Source organism: Anopheles arabiensis, chromosome 2 (genome assembly GCF_016920715.1).
Source record: "Anopheles arabiensis isolate DONGOLA chromosome 2, AaraD3, whole genome shotgun sequence".
Lineage (NCBI taxonomy): Eukaryota > Metazoa > Arthropoda > Insecta > Diptera > Culicidae > Anopheles > Anopheles arabiensis.
In genome coordinates this window covers 100,660,206-100,681,486 of record NC_053517.1, presented here as the reverse complement: position 1 = coordinate 100,681,486, position 21,281 = coordinate 100,660,206, and the positions used below count along the sequence as shown (strand labels likewise).

Sequence of the window (21,281 nt, the reverse complement as noted above, 5' to 3'; positions counted from 1 at the left end):
CGTAGCTTGAGAGTTCTGTTGGAGAAATCTGTTGAAGTTATTATATATTTCAAGCCTCTTTATTTGTGTATGAACGAGTCTTATTGCTAGTTTTGAAACACTGAAAAATAGATTCTAGTGTTATAGTAGCATGAACTGATATTGTATCTGCTTTCCATCAATTCCATCATCCATCAATTTCACGGCTGTTAAAACTGCACCGCATCAATAACTTCAAAAAACCTCAATCAACAACTGCTCGAATGTTGAAATTGAAATGAACTACAAACGAAAGCTTTGCACGCAAAAGCGCACCCCGTGCTTAGCAATTATTCGAGCAGATGCATGCTTTTCTTTAGAAAAGGTTCTGCTGTTCGAAAAAGCTTACTGTCGCGAGGTGGAGACATGTATAACAGTTGGTGGAACAGTTTAAAAATGTTTGAAGGCACACAACAGTTTAACGGAAATTTCTGTTAAAATTTTAAAAATACAATATTTATTAAGTAATTATTTTTGACTACTGTTGAGCTATTCTTTGTTTTTATATGTTTTACTTCTATTTTAACTGATCTCTTTGATGCCAGGCAATATAGGGTTTTCCAAGTCAGTTTCGAATGTAAACATTGTTATTCACCGCTTCCAAGATGTTTTTCAACAGCTGTCAAATGGTGTATTTGCTTCAACATGAAATTTCAATTTCAACACATGATTTTCAACACATAACAAAGAACTGTCAAACTCAATCGAGCTTGAAACTGACTTAAGAAAAACCCTGTAATATCACAACAATGAAAGACTTTTGGACACTGATTATGCTCAATTTCAGGCTCAAGGTGAATGCAGACCCGGTTGGGAATCGATGTTTTCCTGCTTTGTAGGAGCCGATGCATCTACCGAATTGTACGCTGAGATCACGATGCGATCACCCTATGAAATTTGAATCTCAGCATGAAAATCCATGTAAATATGTATAATTTTACAGTAAAGTGTTCAAATTGAAGGTAAGGAAAATACTGTCTTAATAATAAGTTTCTTCACTTTTAAATCGATCAGGAAATGGACAAACTGGTCGAATGAAAGTAATTTTTTGCATGAAATGTACTACGGATGCCAAGTGCAAACATTTTTCAATTTAATAACTATAGCTATTTATCACCTTCAGTTGGATCATTTGTACAAAAACATTTCAGAAATTTTGTAATCGAATCAATCTTACAAAGCAAACCATAATGATCTTGATGCACAAAAACTTAATTTGCAACATGCGTTTGACATTTTTCTCTGGATGTTTAAAATGAGTGCAAACAATTGAAACAACAACCCTGCAATTGCCTTTTTTCTCAACTTGTTGCTTTACGCATTTTATTCATAGGATTGTACAGAAACGGGTAAGAGTTATTTTACAGTTCACATCTAATGACATATAGATTATCTTTACTTTCACAGAATGTTGCCCAACAACCACTGCGCATTCGTTGATTGTATAGTTAAGGAAATTTGAGTCATTTTGCAAGAGACGGCAATCGAATTACGGCAACGCTCTGAGTCGCCCACCAACCTCCTCCTTGCCACATTTCACCACTGTCTATTATTGTACATTTTGTGTAAACGTGTTGCAGCCTGCAGGACGAACTATTGTTTCTTCTCGAGTTCCCTTTAAGCGTTTTTACTCTTTATTGGGTGTACTTGAAGTCTGCTCGGGTCCGTCGGGTTCTTCCGGATTAAGTGTTTTATCGCACACCTTCAATTAGAGCAAGCATTTAGTAAAACCATAAAGCACTGAAGTACTGATTTTCATACACTCACATGCAAACTGCTCGACAGCAGCTTCTCAATCTTTTCCACGTCCAGGTTTTCATCCATCGCGGACACCTTCTTCAGGGCGGACGAAACAATGCTCAGATCACCGCGCAGCTCACTCACGACGGCCGTGATCTTCTTCGCATTGCTCAGCACCTCCACCGTTTGCGTGTACGGATTGTACCGCACGCCGAACGGGCGCTGAATGGTGTCCGCATAAGCCCTGTACAAAGCGACGGAAATGCTCTTAATAAGAGAAGAAATACAACACCAACTCTCTCGCATCACCTCATCTTCTCCTTTGCCTCCTCGAACGAGTCCGTGTAGTAGTACGCGTTCTGGTACGCTGTGATGATGCACTCCTCCTGGCACGTCACCTCCGGATCGAACCGCTTGATCTTATCCGTCGTGGTGATTGCGTGCTGCAGCTCCGCCACCGACGAAAGCAACCCGGCCCCAAACACCTTAAAGCTGCCATCTTGCTGACGGCACAGCCCAAACTCGACCGTGAAGAAGTACAGCGTCGCCAGCTTGTTAATATCCTCCTCGGACGCACCGAGCGAAGCGAGCCCAATCTCCTGCGAGAACTGCGCAAAGCTCGAGTTGGCTAGGAGCGGCATATGCCCGAGCAGCTCGTGACAGCAGTCGCTGGAAATACAAAATTTCAAATTATACACGCACCCAATCAGAAACACTGTATAATTCGAAATTTCAATTTACGGTTCGGGCGTGTAGAACGGATCGGACGAGTGGCGGATGTACTGGGTGCAGTGGAACACCCGGAACGCCAACCCGGACAGGAAGTCGCGCGGTGAGAGGTAACCGGCCACGGGGCGGATCTGGAAGCCAGTTTTGCGCTTCAGAAACACGTTGATGTCCTGCAGCTGGGGCAGATTGTCCTCCCGGTAGCCGCAGTACTTCACCAGCTCGGGCCAGTTCTCCAGATACTCCGGCACGGCGTGCTTGATGTAGAGCTTGTGCAGCTCACGGAACACCGTACCCCTTTAACGGAAAGAAACGGGAAGGGAAAAAGGTTTAGCACGTCACCAAAACAACCACAAGGATCCTAAAGGCGTCTTAATAGGAAAGATGAGTTCTTGGGCGTAACTTAATTAACCCGTTTGAATGGGACACTCGTTAGACGTAGCACTGGATTGATTACACCCATCCGTTTGGAGCTAACGTCCCTTTCGACAGGATGTCGAGAGTTTCCGGTGTGTTCTTTTCAGTGGCTCGATCGATGCCTTAAGCAAGTGGGGAGTGATATGCAAAGTCATTGGCAAAGTGTAAATCTAATTTACCAGGTTTTGATTTCCTCCGGTGTGTACTGAACTCTCGGGATGGGACTGCCACTGTTTGGTGTCCGAGGACAAGGAACAATAGGAAAAAAGAGCAAGAGTTTCATGATTAGAAAATAATATGGTCTGGAAGCAAAAATTCTCCCTTCCAACCGAACGGCATACTTACTGCTTGTAGGAGTTGGCAATGGCCGCAAACTGCTCTCGGCGCTTGCGGTACACCGGATCCTTAAACCCAGGATGGTCCGCATCCAGCTCGCTGCCATACATCAGCACGTTCTGCGCCCGGTCCAGGTCGGATATCTTCCGCGGGAACCAATGCATCTCGCCGAAATCTGTCGCCCAAGTAGCTTACATCGTTAAGCTAGAACATGCTAGAAACGTCCAACTCACTTACCGAAACTACCACAAGCGGACAGTGGCGTCGGCGGTGGTCCATCGCTGCTAATCTGGGCGGCGTAGTTAACCGACTGCACTTCGCGCTTTAGCAGTCGCAGCACCTGCTCGAGCCGGTTGGCATCACACTCGATGTCGACCAGGACGTCCGCACTGTCGCACATTTCGCCGCTTTTGTTCAGCTCCACGTGTAGGACGTTGATGCCGAGCTCCTGGAACACGCGCAGCGCACTGGCCAAACCACCGATTTGGTTCTTCAGCGTGAAGATGATGGACGTCCGGTCGGATCCGTTGCGCTCGTTGCCATTGCTGTGGTCGGCCGATTTCTGTGTTGTTGGGGGTGATACAGATAGGGTCGTTACATTCGGTTGAACGCGTCTCAAGTAAGAACTAACATTTGGTTGAAAGTATGCATAAGAAAATTGGCCAGTATTTGAATGCGCCTGAAGGTATGCAATGGGAAATATTCATATAATTTTTGTTTTTTCCTCGATAAAATGCCTTGTTGCAGATTAATCTATTCCATTTATAAATTCGTTTCATAGTTGACTACAGCACAGCAAATATTTGTGGGTGCACACTAATTTCTCTCAATCATTCTGGGTGAGTTTCAATTCGTATCATTTGAGGTTGTTTTTACCTCAGCTTTTGAATGAGAAGTAATTAATTCACAGAGAACGTTTAACAATAATTAAAATAAGCTCATGCTAAGCTTTTTTTTAAGTTTGTTACATTAAGCGAGGTTGAAGATATGTTCTTGGATTGTTTTGATATTCTGAAGAAACACACATATAATGTAAATGTCACAGATCCACCAGGTAGCACAATAGTGCTAAACTTTTGATTTTAAAATATTAAAAAAAACGGGTATACAGTCGTTGCCGCTAATCTTTTGACTCCAACTCACATATTTTTGTCTCTAAAGCACGCGTTAGAGCCCCTAGTGAAATTGAACAAATGAATTGAAATGAAATTGAGTGTGAAAATTTTGAGTTTTTTTAATATATTGAATATAGAATATTGCTTTTCGTACAGCAAAAGAAAGGACCTTTTTTTATTTATAAATTAAACGCATTTCCATGTAAATCTCCGCTTTGTTCAAGGCACAAACATAATGGTCAGCAGGGAATTACAAGGAAATGCATTTAGTTAAGTATTTCAATATGTTTTAAATATTCGGGGATTTGAATATCCTTTCTTTTGATGTACGATATGCCATATTCTGAAAAATATTCAATAAAATATAGCAGGTCTAAAAACGATCTTAACGTGCCAATTTTTTACAAAGTTTCACAATTTTTGCCTCAAAGGCATCTCTCTATGCTCTATGTCTCTATGTCAATCTCTATCCGATTGACTCTATGCCATCAAATTTCACTGCAAGTCAATCGGTTTATAATGTCTGAAAATGTAATATCCAAAACTATTAAAATTAAGTTCTTAGTTTCATTCAGAGAATATGAAATATAACAATATGTATGCCAGGTATGGAAGTTTTATTGAAGTGGAAAAAAATCGTGTGTAAGCCATGTCTGGAGACAAGGTATTTTTCATATAGACAATCTAATTACTAAGTTTTTTGTGTAATTTTTATAATGTTTGAAAACAGTTTTCATATTTGTAAAATCAAAATGATTCCTACAAGAGCAAAAAATTGACCTGCAGACAAAAATAGATGCGTTAGAGTAATAAATTGATGCGTACTGTTAAAAATTGATGCCTTATGGCCAAAATTTCGTGGCAACGACTGTTAATAAACGTGAACTGCAATTTAAATTTGGATTCCGTTATGATAGTTACATTGTAAGGCCTAACAGAGACAATCCTAAAGAAATATAAGACTTTTCCTTGCAAGTCCTCTTTAGACTGGTTTTCAGCATAACATGTAGTTATCAATACATATTATTTCTGACTTCAATTTATAAATTCTGAGAAAAAGCTGAAAAAGCTAAAAGTAGGCTCAATATAATACTGTTTTTAGCGTATTATGTTAGACAGCTCACAACAAACAAAAATGTTTGTGTTGTATTTGTTTCACTTGCCCTTGTTTTGTAACACATTACAGACAAACTAACTCCGCTTTCATCTACCGTCGGAATACTCGTAACTGTTCACGAGCATCAGTATCAAATAGGACAGTAGAGTAGAGTGCAGTCAAATTTTAAACTATTCACAAAATTACTGTTGAAGGATGGCTCGTTTGTCAACTGAAAAAGTTGTGATTTAAAGCTAATTTGTATAAATTTATACAAAAACTTATTTTCTAGGCAGGTTAATACGAGGAAAGATAAAGTCAATCTCCACTAATTTACGATTTCTTGTAGATATCGTATCATTTCAATATCTTTCACGAAGTCTTCCTAGCAAACACCTGTTGCGCATAAACACCGTAAGAAGTTAACTGTTTCATTTCTTCACATTTCTCTTCGACGTAGATTATAAAATGAAAACTATGGAGAATTAATCACACAAACCATCACTTATGATAAAAAAGCCAAAAAAGTCTAGAGGTAACGTTCATACAGTTATGATCATATTGCTCCTTTCCAGAGTATCACAGATCACACCAACACACTTTAGCACACTTAATCCTTCAGAAAGCTTCGCCAAGAGTCTTCAAAAAATGCACCAAATGTCTCTGTTTTTGGGTCAGTTTTAACAACATACAAACACTTATGAGGAAGCGATAATTACAGCAAATTCCTTCCGCCGATGTAACGGGCTGCCTTCCTTAACGGCCCACTCCTGATCGCCGCTATGGTACAGCCATAATCCCAATAATCCTTTGCCGGAGCCACTCATCGTTTTGCACACCTGAGAGGGGGAAAAAAGTCCAACCGAAAACACTTATTGCACTTCACAAATCCCGTTGACAAACAGAAACGTTCACTGCAGCAACCCCAGAAAACAGTGGCCAATGTGCCCTGCGAATAACGACGACACAGCACGAACGACGCACTCGTATCAACTGGTGAGCTTTCCAATCACTAATGGCGCTTTTATACCTTCTGCCCCAAACGGTGGCAGGATTCTGCCGCCATCCTACGCAGAAAGAAGCATCCCAATTGGGTGGGGATTGGGGTCGGCCTGTTTGTAGGCACACAAGTCAAGAGGGGGGGAATGTGGTGTAGAGACATATATATATTCTAGCTTTGCTTACCGATTCATTCTCAGTCAGCACACCCTTCCAGTTCCCTCCTTCGGAGCACGTTCGGAACGAAACCAGCATAAAATCGTCCGCTTCCCTTCCCAAGTGATATCCCAACCGTTTACAGTGTGTGTTTTTTCTACTCATCCTCATCCTGTGCACGATGGATGTGCCGGTTCGATGTTCTTTCCCATCGGACGGTCCTTAAGAAAATTTTGCACTACTCCCAACGGCGTACCACCACCACCACCACCACGATTGGCTGAATCACGATAATGTCAGGAATAATCTAAACTTTATCGTCGAGGTGATTTTATGCTGGTTTTCGTTCTTGTGTTTGTTGCTGGAAAGGATGGGTGGATGAGTCGAGCAATGGGTGGGCGGTGAGCAGCTTCGAGCGGTTGATTATGATGAGCCGAGGATATGGAGGCATTGAGGCATCGAAGGCAAAATAATGACGAATGATGGAATCGTTCACTACCGTTGGGACAAACTTATCAACATTTCTGGTGTGAACGTTTTGTGAGTGCTGAGCGACTTGCAGTAAACTGTTCGGATGTATTGAAATTGCTGTCATTAAGGTGGAAAACAATAAAATGAACGATCCAAGACGTTTAATTGTGCCTTGTGGATATTGATCAATTTGTTGAGGGAAGTTGCGTTTATGAGGTTTTAAAACTGACTGAAACTGAAGAAAGAACTCAGACATTGAATGGTAAAATGTATCTAATTCTATAACTAAAACCCCTTTCAACCTATCGCTACTAGATAGACATTACACAGGCCTCTTGCCTTCTTCCTTCCCTCCCTGGTGTTGAATAACTGGCACCAACATTGTAAATCATCCACCCAGCAACAAGACCGCAACAGTGAAACCAGCGGACTAGGAGTAAAAAAGAAACCGAATCTCATCTCCCGAGCCCTCGAGTGTTTATCTACCGGCTCGAGTACTTACCGTCAGCCATTCTGTATAAAATCACTATTTGTTCCCCATTGCCTGGCGCCATTTATTCTTAGAACTCGTACGTTCACTCTCGCACACACGCATGGAGCAGGATAGCCAAAAGGGAACGGGAACATTTGCTTCCCTTTCGTCCAGTCCTCCCAGCGAGGCAACATAACCGTCACGCCGAGGTTCTCGAGGAGTTTCGGTCCGGCAGCATCTGCGTCACCGCGAACGGAGTGTAGAATTAATTTCTTCTCACTATTGTGCTGCTCTTCGGTGACTTTTAACTTATACTAAAGAAGCGTTTTGCTGACCCTTTTTTTCTTTTCTCCCACAGTTTGAATGGGTGTAAGGGTCGTTGGTTTTTGGTTAATTTCGCAGCTATCGTTCCATGCTTCCGTGCTGTGAAAAGGGAAGACACTGGAGCAGCGGCCGCTTTGAAGAACGGAACCCTGAAGCGCACTTAAACGACCACAAGCGTGCACTTTGCCAAAGGAAAAGGCAGACAAACACAAGACACGCTTCAATCGCTTGCCTTTGCAAAATAAAAGGATCCACAGGGGAGAGAGTTGAGAGCATGTGTGGAGCCCGGGCAGTGGATAATGATAGTGATGATAAGGGAAAACCATGTTACAATGCTGCTACTGCTGCCTAGTCACACATTTCCACTTGTTGCTGACTGAATCTTCTGGTTGGTGTGTGGGGTTTGTTTGTGAACACACAGAGCACGGAAAGCGGAAAAGTGGAGAAGCGTGTTGGGAAAATAAAACCGTAGCCCTGTGGCACAAGGCCCGTCCGTCAGTCAGCGGTGTTTGGGTCTGTGGGTTTTGTTCTTTGCCCATCCCCAGATCGGTTTGATTTCTGCTTCCTGCTTCGGGTGCTTTGGTACGGGTGTTTGAATAGAGGGAAGCTATTCGAGACTGACGATTGGAAATACCGTCCAAGGACGGTATCTTAGGAAAGGAAAAGCGCACTGAGAGATTGCGAGTTGATTTTACTGATTTCTTTCCTGCTCAGCGTCAGCGACAGGTTGGCTTTAGGGTGTGAGATCGATCGACGACTTTGATTTGACAGGAGCAGGAGATAAACTCCGTTCCCTTTCCTACCGCCCGTTCACACTGTTCAGTATCCAGTGGATGCACTTAATGTAACGACTTCTTGGTGGATCGTTCCGCGATAGTCGTGAGGAACGCGTAGGACGTGCGATAAACGCTAATTCATGAATATATTCATCAAGCTGGGGCTGTGTAGATGTGGTTCACTATTTCGTGCGGAATCAACTGGTTGGCGAGCCTTGCCGTTATGCCTTGTCCGTTTAAGTGAGGAAAGAAAGGTTTCTTAACGAACCCCTCATTGATTGATGATCCTTGAATGCTACCAAGCTGGATATGTAAACTGAAAGGCGTTCTTTATAAAAAACGGACCTCTTTTACGCTTTGTTGGAGAGAATTTTCAACTTCTCATACTAAGAAACATTACAAGCGGCTTAGAGATGTAAATCTTTCATCAAAACCCTTGGTTGGCTTGATGATGTAAGAGAAACAAAGCAACTGATTTGCACTACAGAATTTGTAGCCTATTTCCAACAAGACTTGTGAACGGTTTTCCCAAAACGCACAAATTAATCAGAGTAACGAGACCTCCAATGTTCCGTTCAATGACTGTTTAACACGCGCTAGCTGCCACATCATGCACAGATGACTGTCACATATAGAGCAAATGAGACACGATCGTTGGGACGCTTCATGCATGACGTTTCAGGATTTTATATAAAACTTTGCAAATCATTCTAAATCCCTGGAGTTTAACAGCAGGAACTTAAGTCATCGAAAAGTAGGACCGTAAGAAAGACCTACAATAATTGTCAAAATTTCCACTTCAACATTGCTAGAAGGACTTTAGCAGCTCTAGGCACTATTGGCACTATGTGAACTGTTATAAACGCTTGTGAATAATGAAAATTGGAAAGATGAATGTTGATCATTCGGTTTAGAATCATTTCTAACTGGAAGATTTTAGTCTTATAAACGAGATATTTGTAAAATGAATTAATGATGTTTTAATATGTTCATTTTCGAGTTCATTTTTGCACATATATCAGTTCAGGAACAGCACTAGTATGCGTTTCATCCCATGACTGAGGCCTTTCCAAGTCATGTTTTTAGATTGGATTTATCAAGAGAATACTAAGAGAATCAATCGGGCTTTGCAGTTCCTTGAATAATTCTGAGAACGGGTTTAGTTTAGAAACAATTCCACAACAGCTATGGACTTGGGATTAGTTGTAGAACAGATTTGCATAAAAACTGATACACAGAGTAGGTATTGGTTCGAGATCACATCCAGAAATGGTATGTGTTCGGCATCTAGGATCAGGACTGGTTGTAGGTTATAGGACTGGTAGTAGGTTTTAGGAGTAGTAGATGATTAGAATCAGCTTCTAGATCGGTTTCTATCATCTACTCTAGAGTTTCTAGAATCTATATCGTAAAAGGGTATGTGTTTGAAATACCTTCCTGGAGCCTAATGAAATTTGTATCAAGAACGGCATAGGTTCAAGATCAGTTTCACAGTCAGCAGGGATCAGTATCAGCCACAGAATCGATATTCGCCCAGAAATAGTTCCAATAGGGTCTAGAGGATAAGTCCTAACATCGATATGGCTTGGGTACCGGTTCTTAGACTGATATGGACTCAGAATCAGAATATAATGGTTTGGATCCAAGACCAATACGAATGGAAGATCAGCACCACAGCAAATACGGATTCAGGATCCGGCCTTGTACCGCTATGGGATCAGAATTTAAAAGTCTTCTTCTTTTAGAAAAAGAAATTCTTTGCTCACACTTGTAATACTTCTAACGTTAAAATGTAACTATTATAACATCAAGTAGCTTGTTAATCGGACATTACCTTTACAAATTGCGATGTTCATTATTGTAAAAGATATCAATAGACTAAGACCATGCGGACCTGAGTTTTTTTCTGTAAGGAGGTTCCAGAAGTACAAATCGCAAGTCTCCATCTTCCTTGATATTTGATAAATAAAGTATCGAATGCTATTTGTCACTTAACTGAGTATCATAAATTCAAATTCAAAATGATACCATATTTATAGCAACGACTATCTGCGCCCAAATTCAAACCCCAATTTACGTCATCGTCCGTGACAAACTTCAACATCTTTACCCCATTCAAAACAAGCAAACGTCCCATAAAACCAGTCATCCGTCACCTGACACTCGTCCAGGTCTCTCAAAAACAAATCCCTTGCACACCATTCCTGCCCTGGACGAAGGATTAGAAACGCTCAAACCGACATGCTGCGCATGTGCGCAGCATTCCCCTTTGCCGCGATGCCATAATCGATACGCAAACGGCGCGCCTGGCACATGGTGGTTTACCGGAGGGCAGCACCAAAACACTCTCACTCTCAACTTCGGCGGCGCACGGGAAAATCCTTGCAAAAAACGCTTCGCTCCCTTTCGCTCCTGCCTACAAGGTGTGGAAAAAACGTCACCACCAGCAGGGATAATCTCTCTCGCTTTCTAGCCCTCTCTTTCTATCTTTCTTTTGCTCTGTTTTTCTATCGCATGAGTTTTGTGGACTGTTACCACTCGCGGGGCTTCTTCTACTACGAACGGGGGAACTGTGGAAAATGATGGTGCGTTTGGAAAACGTCAAACGTTTCTAGTTTGGGAGAGGAAGAGAAAGAGAGAGAGAGCGCGCAGGTACACACGCAAAAGAGCGAGAGCCTATTATTGCGTGAGGGCTTGCTCGTCCTGCAGAGAGTAGATAGTGCGGCCATCACACGTCGAAGATGTACAGCCTCGCGCACTAGTAGAACTTTGTCTGAAGTTTGTCCCGATTAATTGTGCCAGAAATTGTGTCCAGTGGTTTGGTTTGCTGCGGCCACACTCCCCGCAGCAAGTGGGAGGGGGAGCAACAGCAGGGACTCGACCAGTGGGGGATTTTTTTTTGTTGGAAGAGTCCCCCTCCGTGGTGCTGCTGCCAAGAAGCTGAAACAGGGTGTGTTGGTGTTTGGTGAAAATCGCTTGCAAATCGCTTGCGCTCCGATGGCTCGATCTAGTGTGCCAGGCTTTATCGTTTTTCACTCCTGAAGAGTGTGTGTGATTGTGTGTGTGTAGCAAAATATTACCCAACGACCAGAGTTCGTGTGTGCCCGTGTTCGATAGTGTGTCCAGCTTGGTATAATTTACACACTACCCACCTTCCACCATGGCCGACACGGAGTTTGAGGAGCTCCGTCAAAATCTGGACGCGTTGCCAACGTTCCGAAAGGCTCCCGCACCGTTCTACTCGTAAGTAAAGTCTGTATGTGTGTGTGTGTGTGTGTGCTACATGTTACAAGGAAGCGATTAGACAGGAAGTGGGGCGGTGTGGAGCAACGAAGGAAAATAAACCGAATTACCCAGAGCCTATAATTTCCTTGCACCTTGTTAAACTTCCACTCAACGGTTGAAGGTGACGACGGAGCTGTGGCCTTATTTCTCCTCCCCTCTTGGTTTCCGCCGTCCTTGTGTGTGTGTGTGTGTGTGCATATCTGGAAAAGCAAAACGTATGTGTGTGTGTGTGTGTGATTGTGTGCTTCAAATCAGTCCATTGCCTGGAATAAGCAAAGGAAACCCAGCGGCACGCCATTTGCCCCATCCTTGACACACGGTGCGGCAAAAGGAGCGTATGGGGGGCAAGGCAAAGGTGTACGACGGGGCGACATGATGATGCATAAAGAAACCGTGTGACGGATGCGGAAAAATCCCCTCTTTGGGCCGAAGTTTTGCGTATCAGTTGCCTGGGCCGAGCGCTGATGGATGCAATAACATCTGCCCGCTTTGTGTACGTGTCGTCGCCTACTCTTCTTCACCACAGGTGTATTCGCGTCCGTGTGTCCGTGTGTGTGTGTGCGTTAATTTCCTTGAGGATGTTTTTGCCTTTTATTGAGCGTGCAAAGATTTCGACACTTGACGTGCAAAAGGCCATCCGCTCGTGTCATGTTGTCATGTTGTTCGCATCTCATATTGGCAACGGATGGGCAAGCGCCGCGTTAGTCCAAGGCCTACTCTTATTCGTGGACATGATCCGTTGTGATTTGTGAACGAAGTTGACTAAAAATAGCCTCGCTCTTTCCTACTTCTCATCCTTCTACATCCTCTGCATGACGCAAACTATTTACATTTCTCTCTTTTATCCTTTTTTTTTGTACTTCAAAAAAAAAGAGAAAAGAAAGACCCGTGTTGGGATGAAAAGGATGCCTTTAATAATGCCTTCAGCGTTGGCCTTCCGGGGTACCGTTCTGTGTGACATCCGCCTTGCTGTATTTAGACGGGATGCTTCGGACAGTTGTAAAAAAAACAGCAACTAGACCCGGAGAGAATAATACAACAGCGCACTCTTTATGATGAGGCATAAGTAAGAGATGACTTGCCTGACGATGAGGAGGCCCCTTGCAAATGGGCATAGAAATAGAAGAAGCGTGTCACCATCGCCACACGCACCTTCGCCAGCGAAGAGAAAGGCCTTGTCAAACACACAAACTGCACTTTCCTTGCTTACTTTTTGCTACTTCATGTTGCTTACTTCGTCCACTCACTCGCTTTTGTATGTAAATGGCACACGGGAAGGTTAATGAGTGAGAAAGCGGAGGACGTGCACGTGCACTTGCAGCTTGCTTTCCCTGTGTCTGCTAATGAGTCACGTTTGACACTCGCTGGTGCTAGTGCTCAGGGGGTTTTTAATCAACAAATAGGGTCCAAGTGGACAGCCGGCTACGGTGGAAGGTCATAGGTTGTGCAGGCAGGGAAAGCGGTTTCTGCATCAACATTGTAAGTCATCCTGCTTCAGTTTAATGTTGCATTTATTTCACTCCGAACCGAAAGAGACAACAATCAATTAGAGCTCTTTTATGCTTTTTCTTGCAACATAAGCAACTGTTTTCTGTCAATTGTCGTCAATCACACACATGCGAGTGACACAGAACAGAAGCCCTCCGGCCCGGAACCATCATTCTTGGGGTACATTGGGCTCGCGTCCTTGGGGGGCATTATTTTTCCGCGTAACGCTCTTAACAAACAGCCAGTGCTAAGGGTGCTAAAGTTAATCGAATTTCGTCTCCGGATGGTGGGTGTGTGTGTGTGTCTTCTTCCAATAAACCTTCATTAGGAAGCAAGTTGTGCAATGGACGTAGAGGTCTTTCCTCCCTTGGATCCAAGATCATCGCACGATGGCTTTACGATGCCGGCGTCGAAATAATTGCGTTGAAGAAAGAACGGACACGGTTGCCTGCAAGATGGATGGACATGGATGTGAGATAGAATGGAAAAAATGAAAAGAAAAACACACACACTTACCCACAGTGATGTCACAAGCGGAAGATAAAATCCGATCAATACTCTTACCCCGGGGGGCGGAGGTCTTTATGGGATGCGGTATCCTACCCAAAACGGCTCCAATCGGCGTTTTTTTGTTGCTCCTTTCGGGTCTCCATTTTTCACGCTCGACTCGACTACGAACCTGACATTTTGGACAGTGCTGGAGTCTATTAAAAAAGAAGCCTCCGGGTTCGTGTCGCTGGCAGCAGCCAGACAATTGAAATCGACCCAAAAGCAATGGGGTCAACTGCACATCTTCCCATTAGATTGGCTTTTGAGGAGGACACTTTTAATGCGATTTAGCAAACAAATTTTCCACCTCGATTGCAGCCGACTGGAGCAGCAGATCTCTCTCTCTCTCGCACTAAACTAATTACACTGTGTGCTTCTCGTTTGCAGCTTGGTGGCAGATTTAGATCTGGACGATACGCCCTCCTCCAAGAGCGACGCCTCGTCGGACCACGAAGAGGATGGGCCACTGTCGGCGAGCGACACCGGCACGACGGTCGACTCAGTGCTGAAGGGAACGCCGAGCAAGACGCAGCAGCTCATCCAGACGATTAGCACGATCAGCAGTGGCAGCAGCAGCACCGGCGAGGACGACGAGCTTGGCGATGGGTTGCGGACGGTCGTAACGACGCACCGGAAGCCTTCGGACGGTTCCGATGGTGACGATGAGCTGCTGGTGGTGACGGCAACGACGGCGCCTGGTTCTGGGCCGGAAAGCTTGCTGCAGCTGCACCTTACGCCACACACGGTCGACGGGAAAGGTACGGCTGACGTAGACGCGCATTCCCAGCAGCATCCTTCGGCGGTGAACTTGGGTCAGGCTGGGGCCGGCGGTGCTTCCGTGACGAGTGATGCAACCACCACGACGAACAGCAGCAGCTCCCAGCTAGCAAGGACCAGCTCGCTGCCCTGGATCCCGGGACAGGTCGAGCGGCGAAGGCGCAAGCTGCCGGAGATTCCGAAAAATCGTAAATGTAAGTCCCCGTGCCACCTACCCAGTTGTGAACTCGATTCGTTAGTTTAACATACACTTTTGCAAAATTTTACAGCTTCCGTGCTTCAGCTGCTCGCCGGCCAAACGTCACTGGCGGACGAGCTGAGTGCCAGCAGCCGAAGGGCACCGCATCACTACCCGGCATCGCATCACCACCAGCCCGGCACGACCTTCTTCAAGCAGAGCTCGCTGCTCGCGCTCAAATGCAGCTACCTGCTGGACGAGGACTCCAGCCCGGACTCGGAACGGTTGCAGAGCCTGGGCGACGTGGACAGCGGGCACAGTACGGCCCACTCGCCGAACGACTACAAGAGCATGTCCCCACCGCCAGTGCAGCCGGTGTCGCCGGTGACGTCCCCGTTTCCCCCGCCGTACGGTGGCGTCCCGTACAGCCAGCTGGAGATGCTGGAGGCGACGCACCGGGCCCTGCACAAGTTCATCCCGCGGCACCACGATGAGATCGAGATCGAGATCGGCGACCCGATCTACGTGCAGAAGGAGGCGGAAGATCTGTGGTGCGAGGGCGTCAATCTGCGCACCGGGCGGCAGGGTATATTTCCCTCGGCGTACGCCGTCGATCTGGATTACAACGATTTCGATCCGACCTCGGTCGAGATGAAGCGCGAACGGTATCTGCTCGGGTACCTCGGCTCGGTCGAAACGATGGCCCACAAGGGTACGGGCGTCGTCTGCCAGGCGGTGCGGAAAATTGTCGGCAATGGGACGGAGTCGCCCAAGGCGCAGCCGTGCATACTGGAGATCTCGGACCAGGGCCTGAGGATGGTGGATCGATCGCGGGTGAGTATGTTGTGCGTGTGTGTGTTTGAGTCTTTCAAAAGCGCGTGCAAGAGGCATGCAATTTGAGTCATTTTGAGGCATGATAACACGACAGGCCGCAGTATTATACATGTGAATTAGTGATGGGCAAAGTTGGCAAAATTCCAGAGTCGGCTTCGAACCGACTCCGAAAATTTTGGAACCAAATCCGGAAGGTAGTTCCGCCCAGAATTATCTGGAGCTGTTTAGAGTTATCCCGAGTCGGAGTCATCCGGTGTCGTCCGGAGTCATCTGGAGACGTCCCGAGTCATCCAAAGTCGTCCAGAGTTGGCCAGAGTCGGCCAGACTTGTCTGGAGTTAGAACCATCCGGAATCATCCAGTATCGTCCGGAGTCATATGGAGTTGTCCGGAGTTAGAGTCATCCGGAGGCATCCAGTATCGTTCGGAAACATCTGGAATCATCTGAAGTCATCTGGAGTGATCCGAAATCTTACGGAGTTGGCCAGATTCGGCCACAGTTGTCCGGAGTTAGAGTCATCCGGAGTCATCCAGTATCGTCCGGAGTTTTTCGGAGTCATCGGGTGTCGTCCGGAGTCATATCGAGTCGTCCGGAGTCATCCGAAGTCGTACGAAGTTGGCCAGAGTCGGCCAGAGTTGTCCGGAGTTAGAGTCATCCGGAGTCATCCAGTATCGTCCGGGGTCTTTCGAAGTCGTCCGGAGTTGGTCAGAGTCAGCCGGAGTTGTCCGGAGTTAGAGTCATCTGGAGTAATTCAGTATCGTTCGGAATTGTCCGGAGTTAGAGTCATCCGGAGTCATTCAGTATCGTTCGGAGTATTCCGGAGTCATCAGGTGTAGTCCGGAGTCATATTGAGGTGTCAGGAGTTAGAGTCATCTGGAGTCATCCAGTATCGTCCGGAATCATCTGGAGTCATATGGAGTCGTCTGAAGTAATCCTAGGACGGCCAGTGCAATATTTTGAGAACAGGAAGTTCATCTCTTACTCCGATTTAGGCCAACTCCGGGCGACTCCGAACGACTCCGGACGCCTCCCGATGACTCCCGGTGACTCCGGGCGAAACTAGTGAAACAGATTTTGCCGGAGTTGCAATCGGAATAACAATAACTGGAGTCGGATTGAAGTCTTCGATGCGCTCTAGAGAGCACACCACTAGTGTGGATTAGAAACTACACATTAGTATGTGTGTCGATACAATTAGGTGATAAATAAGTTCCACATGGTAAAGCCGCTTATCGAGCGTTAAGAAACAGCAGCGGGTCTGCAATAAAAATGTGTACATTAGTAGCGCTCAAAAGTTTAGACACTCTCATGACATCACGACATTATTGTTACGTTTTTTGGAGCTAATTTGTATGTTGGTTTTTCTTCCTCCCTTTGCAGAACAAAAAATCCAAAGGCCCTTGCATAGACTACTTCTACTCGCTGAAGAACGTGTCGTTCTGTGCGTTTCACCCGAGGGATCATCGCTACATCGGCTTCATCACGAAGCATCCGACGGTGCAGCGGTTCGCGTGCCACGTGTTCCAGGGTACCGAGTCGACCCGCCCGGTTGCGGAGGCGGTCGGGTAAGTTGGACAATCTGTGAACGGCAAAGGAAGATCTATTGATTGTTGCTAACACCATGATCCGTCCGCGTATCTTCTCAGGCGAGCTTTTCAGAGATTCTACCAGAAGTTCATAGAGACGGCATATCCGATAGAGGACATCTACATAGACTAAGCGAGCCAGCGAGATTGCAACTAGAACTGGGCTTGGATCCACCGCCAAGGAGCAAACTTTCTTTCACTCTTGCACTCCCGAGGGTTTTCCTTTCAGTTAGACATTCTTCAACCCGTCAAGCTTTTTTGTACAGTTTTAGTAGTAGTAGTATCAGCCCTTCGACATTGCTCATAAGGGGCCTTCAGTTTAGCTATTAAAGAAATCATGAAAACCAATGCAAAACCAAAGAAAAGTATCTCAATGTTAGAAAGCAGCCGAGACGAGAGTCTCACAATCCCTGCTTCCCGCCAGTGGGGATGGTGTGCTTCGTTAGTTAGCATTATGTTGTTTATGTTTTACCCTGTGTGTAGTGTTGGGAGTGCGTATGTAGAGTATGGGCATGCTTTTCGATCGCGCTTTTTTGCCGTTCCATTGGCGCTACTCTCAAATTGGCTGTTTTAGTGACCGAGAAGCAGTGTCGACCAGAGTGTAGACGTTTAATCGCACGCTTTCCGTAACCCCTCCCCAATACTTCATATGTGGCTTTGTAGCACATTTGTAACGGTTTTTTCCGGAAAGGCATAGTTTGAGCAGACTTTTTCGCTTTTTCTACGGCAAATTATACGACGTATGTAGGTAAATGCACAACGGAGGACGAGTAGGGCACGGTGGCTCTCTCGGTTTTTGGCGGAGCTGCAGCTCATGTTAACTTTCTATCAAAAAACAGCATTAGGTACATGAACACCAGGCAAGGTACTTGAACCTGGTAGAACGGGCAAGATGGTTACAACTTTTCCTTAACTCTATACTGTTTCGAGTTTTTGAAAGCTAACACACAAACAGTTTATCATCATCTTCTTCTGCTCTTTGCTCTTTCAGCATGTTTAGTTCTCTGTACATACTGGTAGTTAAAATGGAAGAAACTTGTCATCGCGAAAGATAGATAATCGAAAAGCAAGACGAGAAAAAAAACAAACATACAAAACCTGAAACTAATGCAAGCGATATTAGTAACAATATACTTCATTCAATGCTGATCTAACACTACTACTCACATACACGCTCGTGAAATGGATGGAATGCTGTTAAGAGAAGGAAAAGCAAACTCTATATTTATAGCACAGAAAGAGAGAGAGAGAGAGAGAGAGAGAGAGAAAGTTAAGAAATGAAAAGAAAATGATATAATAAATACAAAAAAAATGAAAAGGCTTAGGAATGATCGAATACAAAGTATATGAAACGTGAAAAATCTAATGCTTCGTGTAAGATATAGTCGCTTTTCTTCCATGCAAGACAAAACTAACGCAAACTCCTATTGGCAGTGCCGCTGGGTAACAACACGTTTTAGAGCAGCGTTTAGAGGCAAATTTGCAAAATTCAAAACAAACCAAAAAATAACTCTCTTTCCCTATGTTGTGTTTGTGGAAAAACAAATCTAAAGATCTCCCGGTGACTTTAAACTTCCAAAAGTCCTACCCACACACAAAACTATACGCGAAGCGAACGTTACAAGCCGCCCCTTTCTAGGCAGTCGGTTGGTGTTGCGTGTGTTTTGATTTTGGAGGTTTTTTCTCTCCCAACTCTTTACTTTACACTCTTTACACAGAACGAACGAACAAAGCAGCTAGAGTAGGGCAAGAGTTGTGCAGAGTCGCAGGAAAGCTTTAGCAGTGATTTCGCGCGTTTTGGGGCCGCAGGGAACGAAGGAACCAGGCAAAATACAACATTTACTATAGTTAAATCGTACATCCGCTTCTCACAGGCATCACAGCTAACAATACTCTACAAAACAAAAAGAAAACATAATGAAAAACAAAAACAAAACAAAGCAACTAAGAAGTAGTAACACGTTAAGAGGTAAAGAGAAGGTGAACAAAACAAAACAAAAAATACACAAAAAAGGAACAAAAACCAACATAAGAAACTCTAATCGATAACAAAAGAAAAGAAAATCGTGCCGTTGTCGTTCTACTGTACTCATTTCCGGAGCGGCAATGCACACTTATTAACATTGTACACAACATAAACACAACACACACACACACCAAAGGTATATAAATTGCGAAGCATTTACACAACTTAAACAGTACACACAGTGGCGCATTCATTACGCAAAAACCATGCCGGCTTAAGTTGAAGCGCCGGGAGAAAAAAAACATGCAATAAAAACTTGTTAATCTTGTAACTCTCCTCCTAGCAAACACAATCTGGAACAATAACATTAGAACGATGGAAGCACGGGAAGCAGCTACTAAAACTAACACTATGAAACAAAACACACACTGATTAATGGATCTATACATATACATACATACATGCATACATATAGCAACGTAAGCCTGTATTTGCAAGCGCCTGTGGTTGAATAATACGGTCTTTTTCGTGCAAAGCATACCAACAGCAGCAAATAGAAAAGGCACGTAACCAACAGGAACAACACAAAACAGAAGAAACAAATGAACTTTCTAATTGCACAACCAATGGAAGTGGAAATTTTCGTGAAATAGCGAGAGTACGAGAGAGGGGGAGAGGGAGAGAGAGATAGAGAGATAGAGAGAGAGAGAGAGAGAGAGAGAGAGAGAGAAAGAGAGAAAGAGAAAGAGGAGAGTCAGTTGCTGGAAAGATATCAGGGAAGGAGGGAATGTCGATGGAGGAAAAGTGTCTTTGTATCCGTTAGCTGCGTTTGTGTGAGTGTTGATCCTTTAGGTGGCAATTCTGCCCCTTAAGTAGATCGAACGCCAAGCAAAGATGAGCGTTAAAGTGCAATGTATGTTTTGTCTAAGGGCCTGGGAGATGATAGCGAATGCTAAGAAAAGGAGAAGAAGAAGAATAAGAAGAAGAAGGAGAAGAAAAGGAATAATAAGAAGAAGAAAAGAAGAAAAGGAAGAAGATGATGAAGAAGAAGAAGTAGAAGAAGAAAAGAAAGAAGAAGATGCGAAGCAAGCCTATAATGTTTAGTGCAACCATGTACAAGCAAATAAATAACTGTGAAAAAGTCAAACGCGTACTTATCTTCTTTCTTTCCCCTTTTCGTTATATTCTGATGACACTGTTTTCGGAACGTTTTTTTTCTGCTGTTGTTGTTCTTCGCTATCTTCTCTATTTAATGATTGTGTTTTGCTCTTCTTTTGTTCAATTGGTATTGTGTTTCTCTTTTTATTATTCTTTTCTTGAGTGTTATTGTTGTTGCTGTAGTTGTTGTAAAACATGCTTTGTTTGTTTGTTTTTTGTCTTCTTCTTGTTTTGCTTTTGCTCTTTTGGTTTGCTTGCATACCTTCGGAACCGCTGCCCTAATTTGGCCGGGTTGTGGAAAAACGGAAAATGGAATAGAATAAGGTAAAGAAACTCGTTCTGCCAGCAGGCCGACAAATGGCCACACAATCCCACTCAAAGGAAGGACACTGCCAAATGTTGGAGGGACATTGCTTCCTGCTTGGAGTGTCTCTCTCTCTTCCTGTGTGTTTTTGTGTTGCCGTTTGCCACTCTGAATGACAATGAATTGGCCCTTGTGAATTGCTAACCTTCTCTAAAATCACTACAACTGAGCTGTTTTAACTAATATTGCCTCAGAATATCATGTTTCGATGTGTGTGTGTGTGTGTGGGTTCGTGTCTGTGTTTGTATCTTATAAGGCTAATTAATCGGTGTACAAATAGCTCACAACTAATCCTCTGCTTATACTTCCTGTTCCCTTTTTCTGCTCCTGAATTAAAGTGGTTACATCTAGCTTGATTTGTATTTCAAACTGCCAACTTTCCCAATTTCTGTGTGAGCATGAGTTTGAAATTAAAAAGGTAAATACGCAAACAAACAAACAAAAGGTAAAA

The 21,281-nt window shown here is 44.3% G+C and overlaps 2 protein-coding genes across 4 annotated transcripts; one reads left to right on the top strand and one right to left on the bottom strand.

Moving 5' to 3' along the window:
- Positions 1 to 1,315: 1,315 nt before the first annotated feature.
- On the bottom strand, positions 1,316 to 11,278 carry LOC120896557 (tryptophan 5-hydroxylase 1). 2 transcript variants are annotated; one of them, XM_040300755.1, is made up of 8 exons: positions 6,634 to 11,278; positions 3,475 to 3,799; positions 3,247 to 3,412; positions 3,081 to 3,131; positions 2,500 to 2,781; positions 2,068 to 2,427; positions 1,786 to 2,002; positions 1,316 to 1,720 (listed from the first exon to the last, which is right to left on the bottom strand). In XM_040300755.1, exons 1-8 carry the CDS (start codon positions 6,772 to 6,774, stop codon positions 1,646 to 1,648), a joined length of 1,617 nt encoding a protein of 538 aa, XP_040156689.1. In that variant the 5' UTR covers positions 6,775 to 11,278; the 3' UTR covers positions 1,316 to 1,645. The 2 variants fall into 2 exon arrangements, with proteins under 2 accessions (XP_040156689.1, XP_040156690.1); XM_040300756.1 differs by lacking the exon at positions 6,634 to 11,278 and adding an exon at positions 6,168 to 6,457.
- Positions 11,279 to 11,370: 92 nt separating this feature from the next.
- On the top strand, positions 11,371 to 20,269 carry LOC120896556 (JNK-interacting protein 1). Of its 2 annotated transcripts, none has more exons than XM_040300752.1 (5): positions 11,371 to 11,889; positions 14,356 to 14,939; positions 15,015 to 15,757; positions 17,137 to 17,321; positions 17,403 to 20,269. In XM_040300752.1, the coding sequence occupies exons 1-5, from the start codon at positions 11,807 to 11,809 to the stop codon at positions 17,473 to 17,475; spliced, it is 1,668 nt and encodes a 555-aa protein (XP_040156686.1). In that variant the 5' UTR covers positions 11,371 to 11,806; the 3' UTR covers positions 17,476 to 20,269. The 2 variants fall into 2 exon arrangements, with proteins under 2 accessions (XP_040156686.1, XP_040156688.1); XM_040300754.1 differs by lacking the exon at positions 11,371 to 11,889 and adding an exon at positions 12,366 to 12,424.
- The last annotated feature ends 1,012 nt before the right edge of the window (positions 20,270 to 21,281 follow it).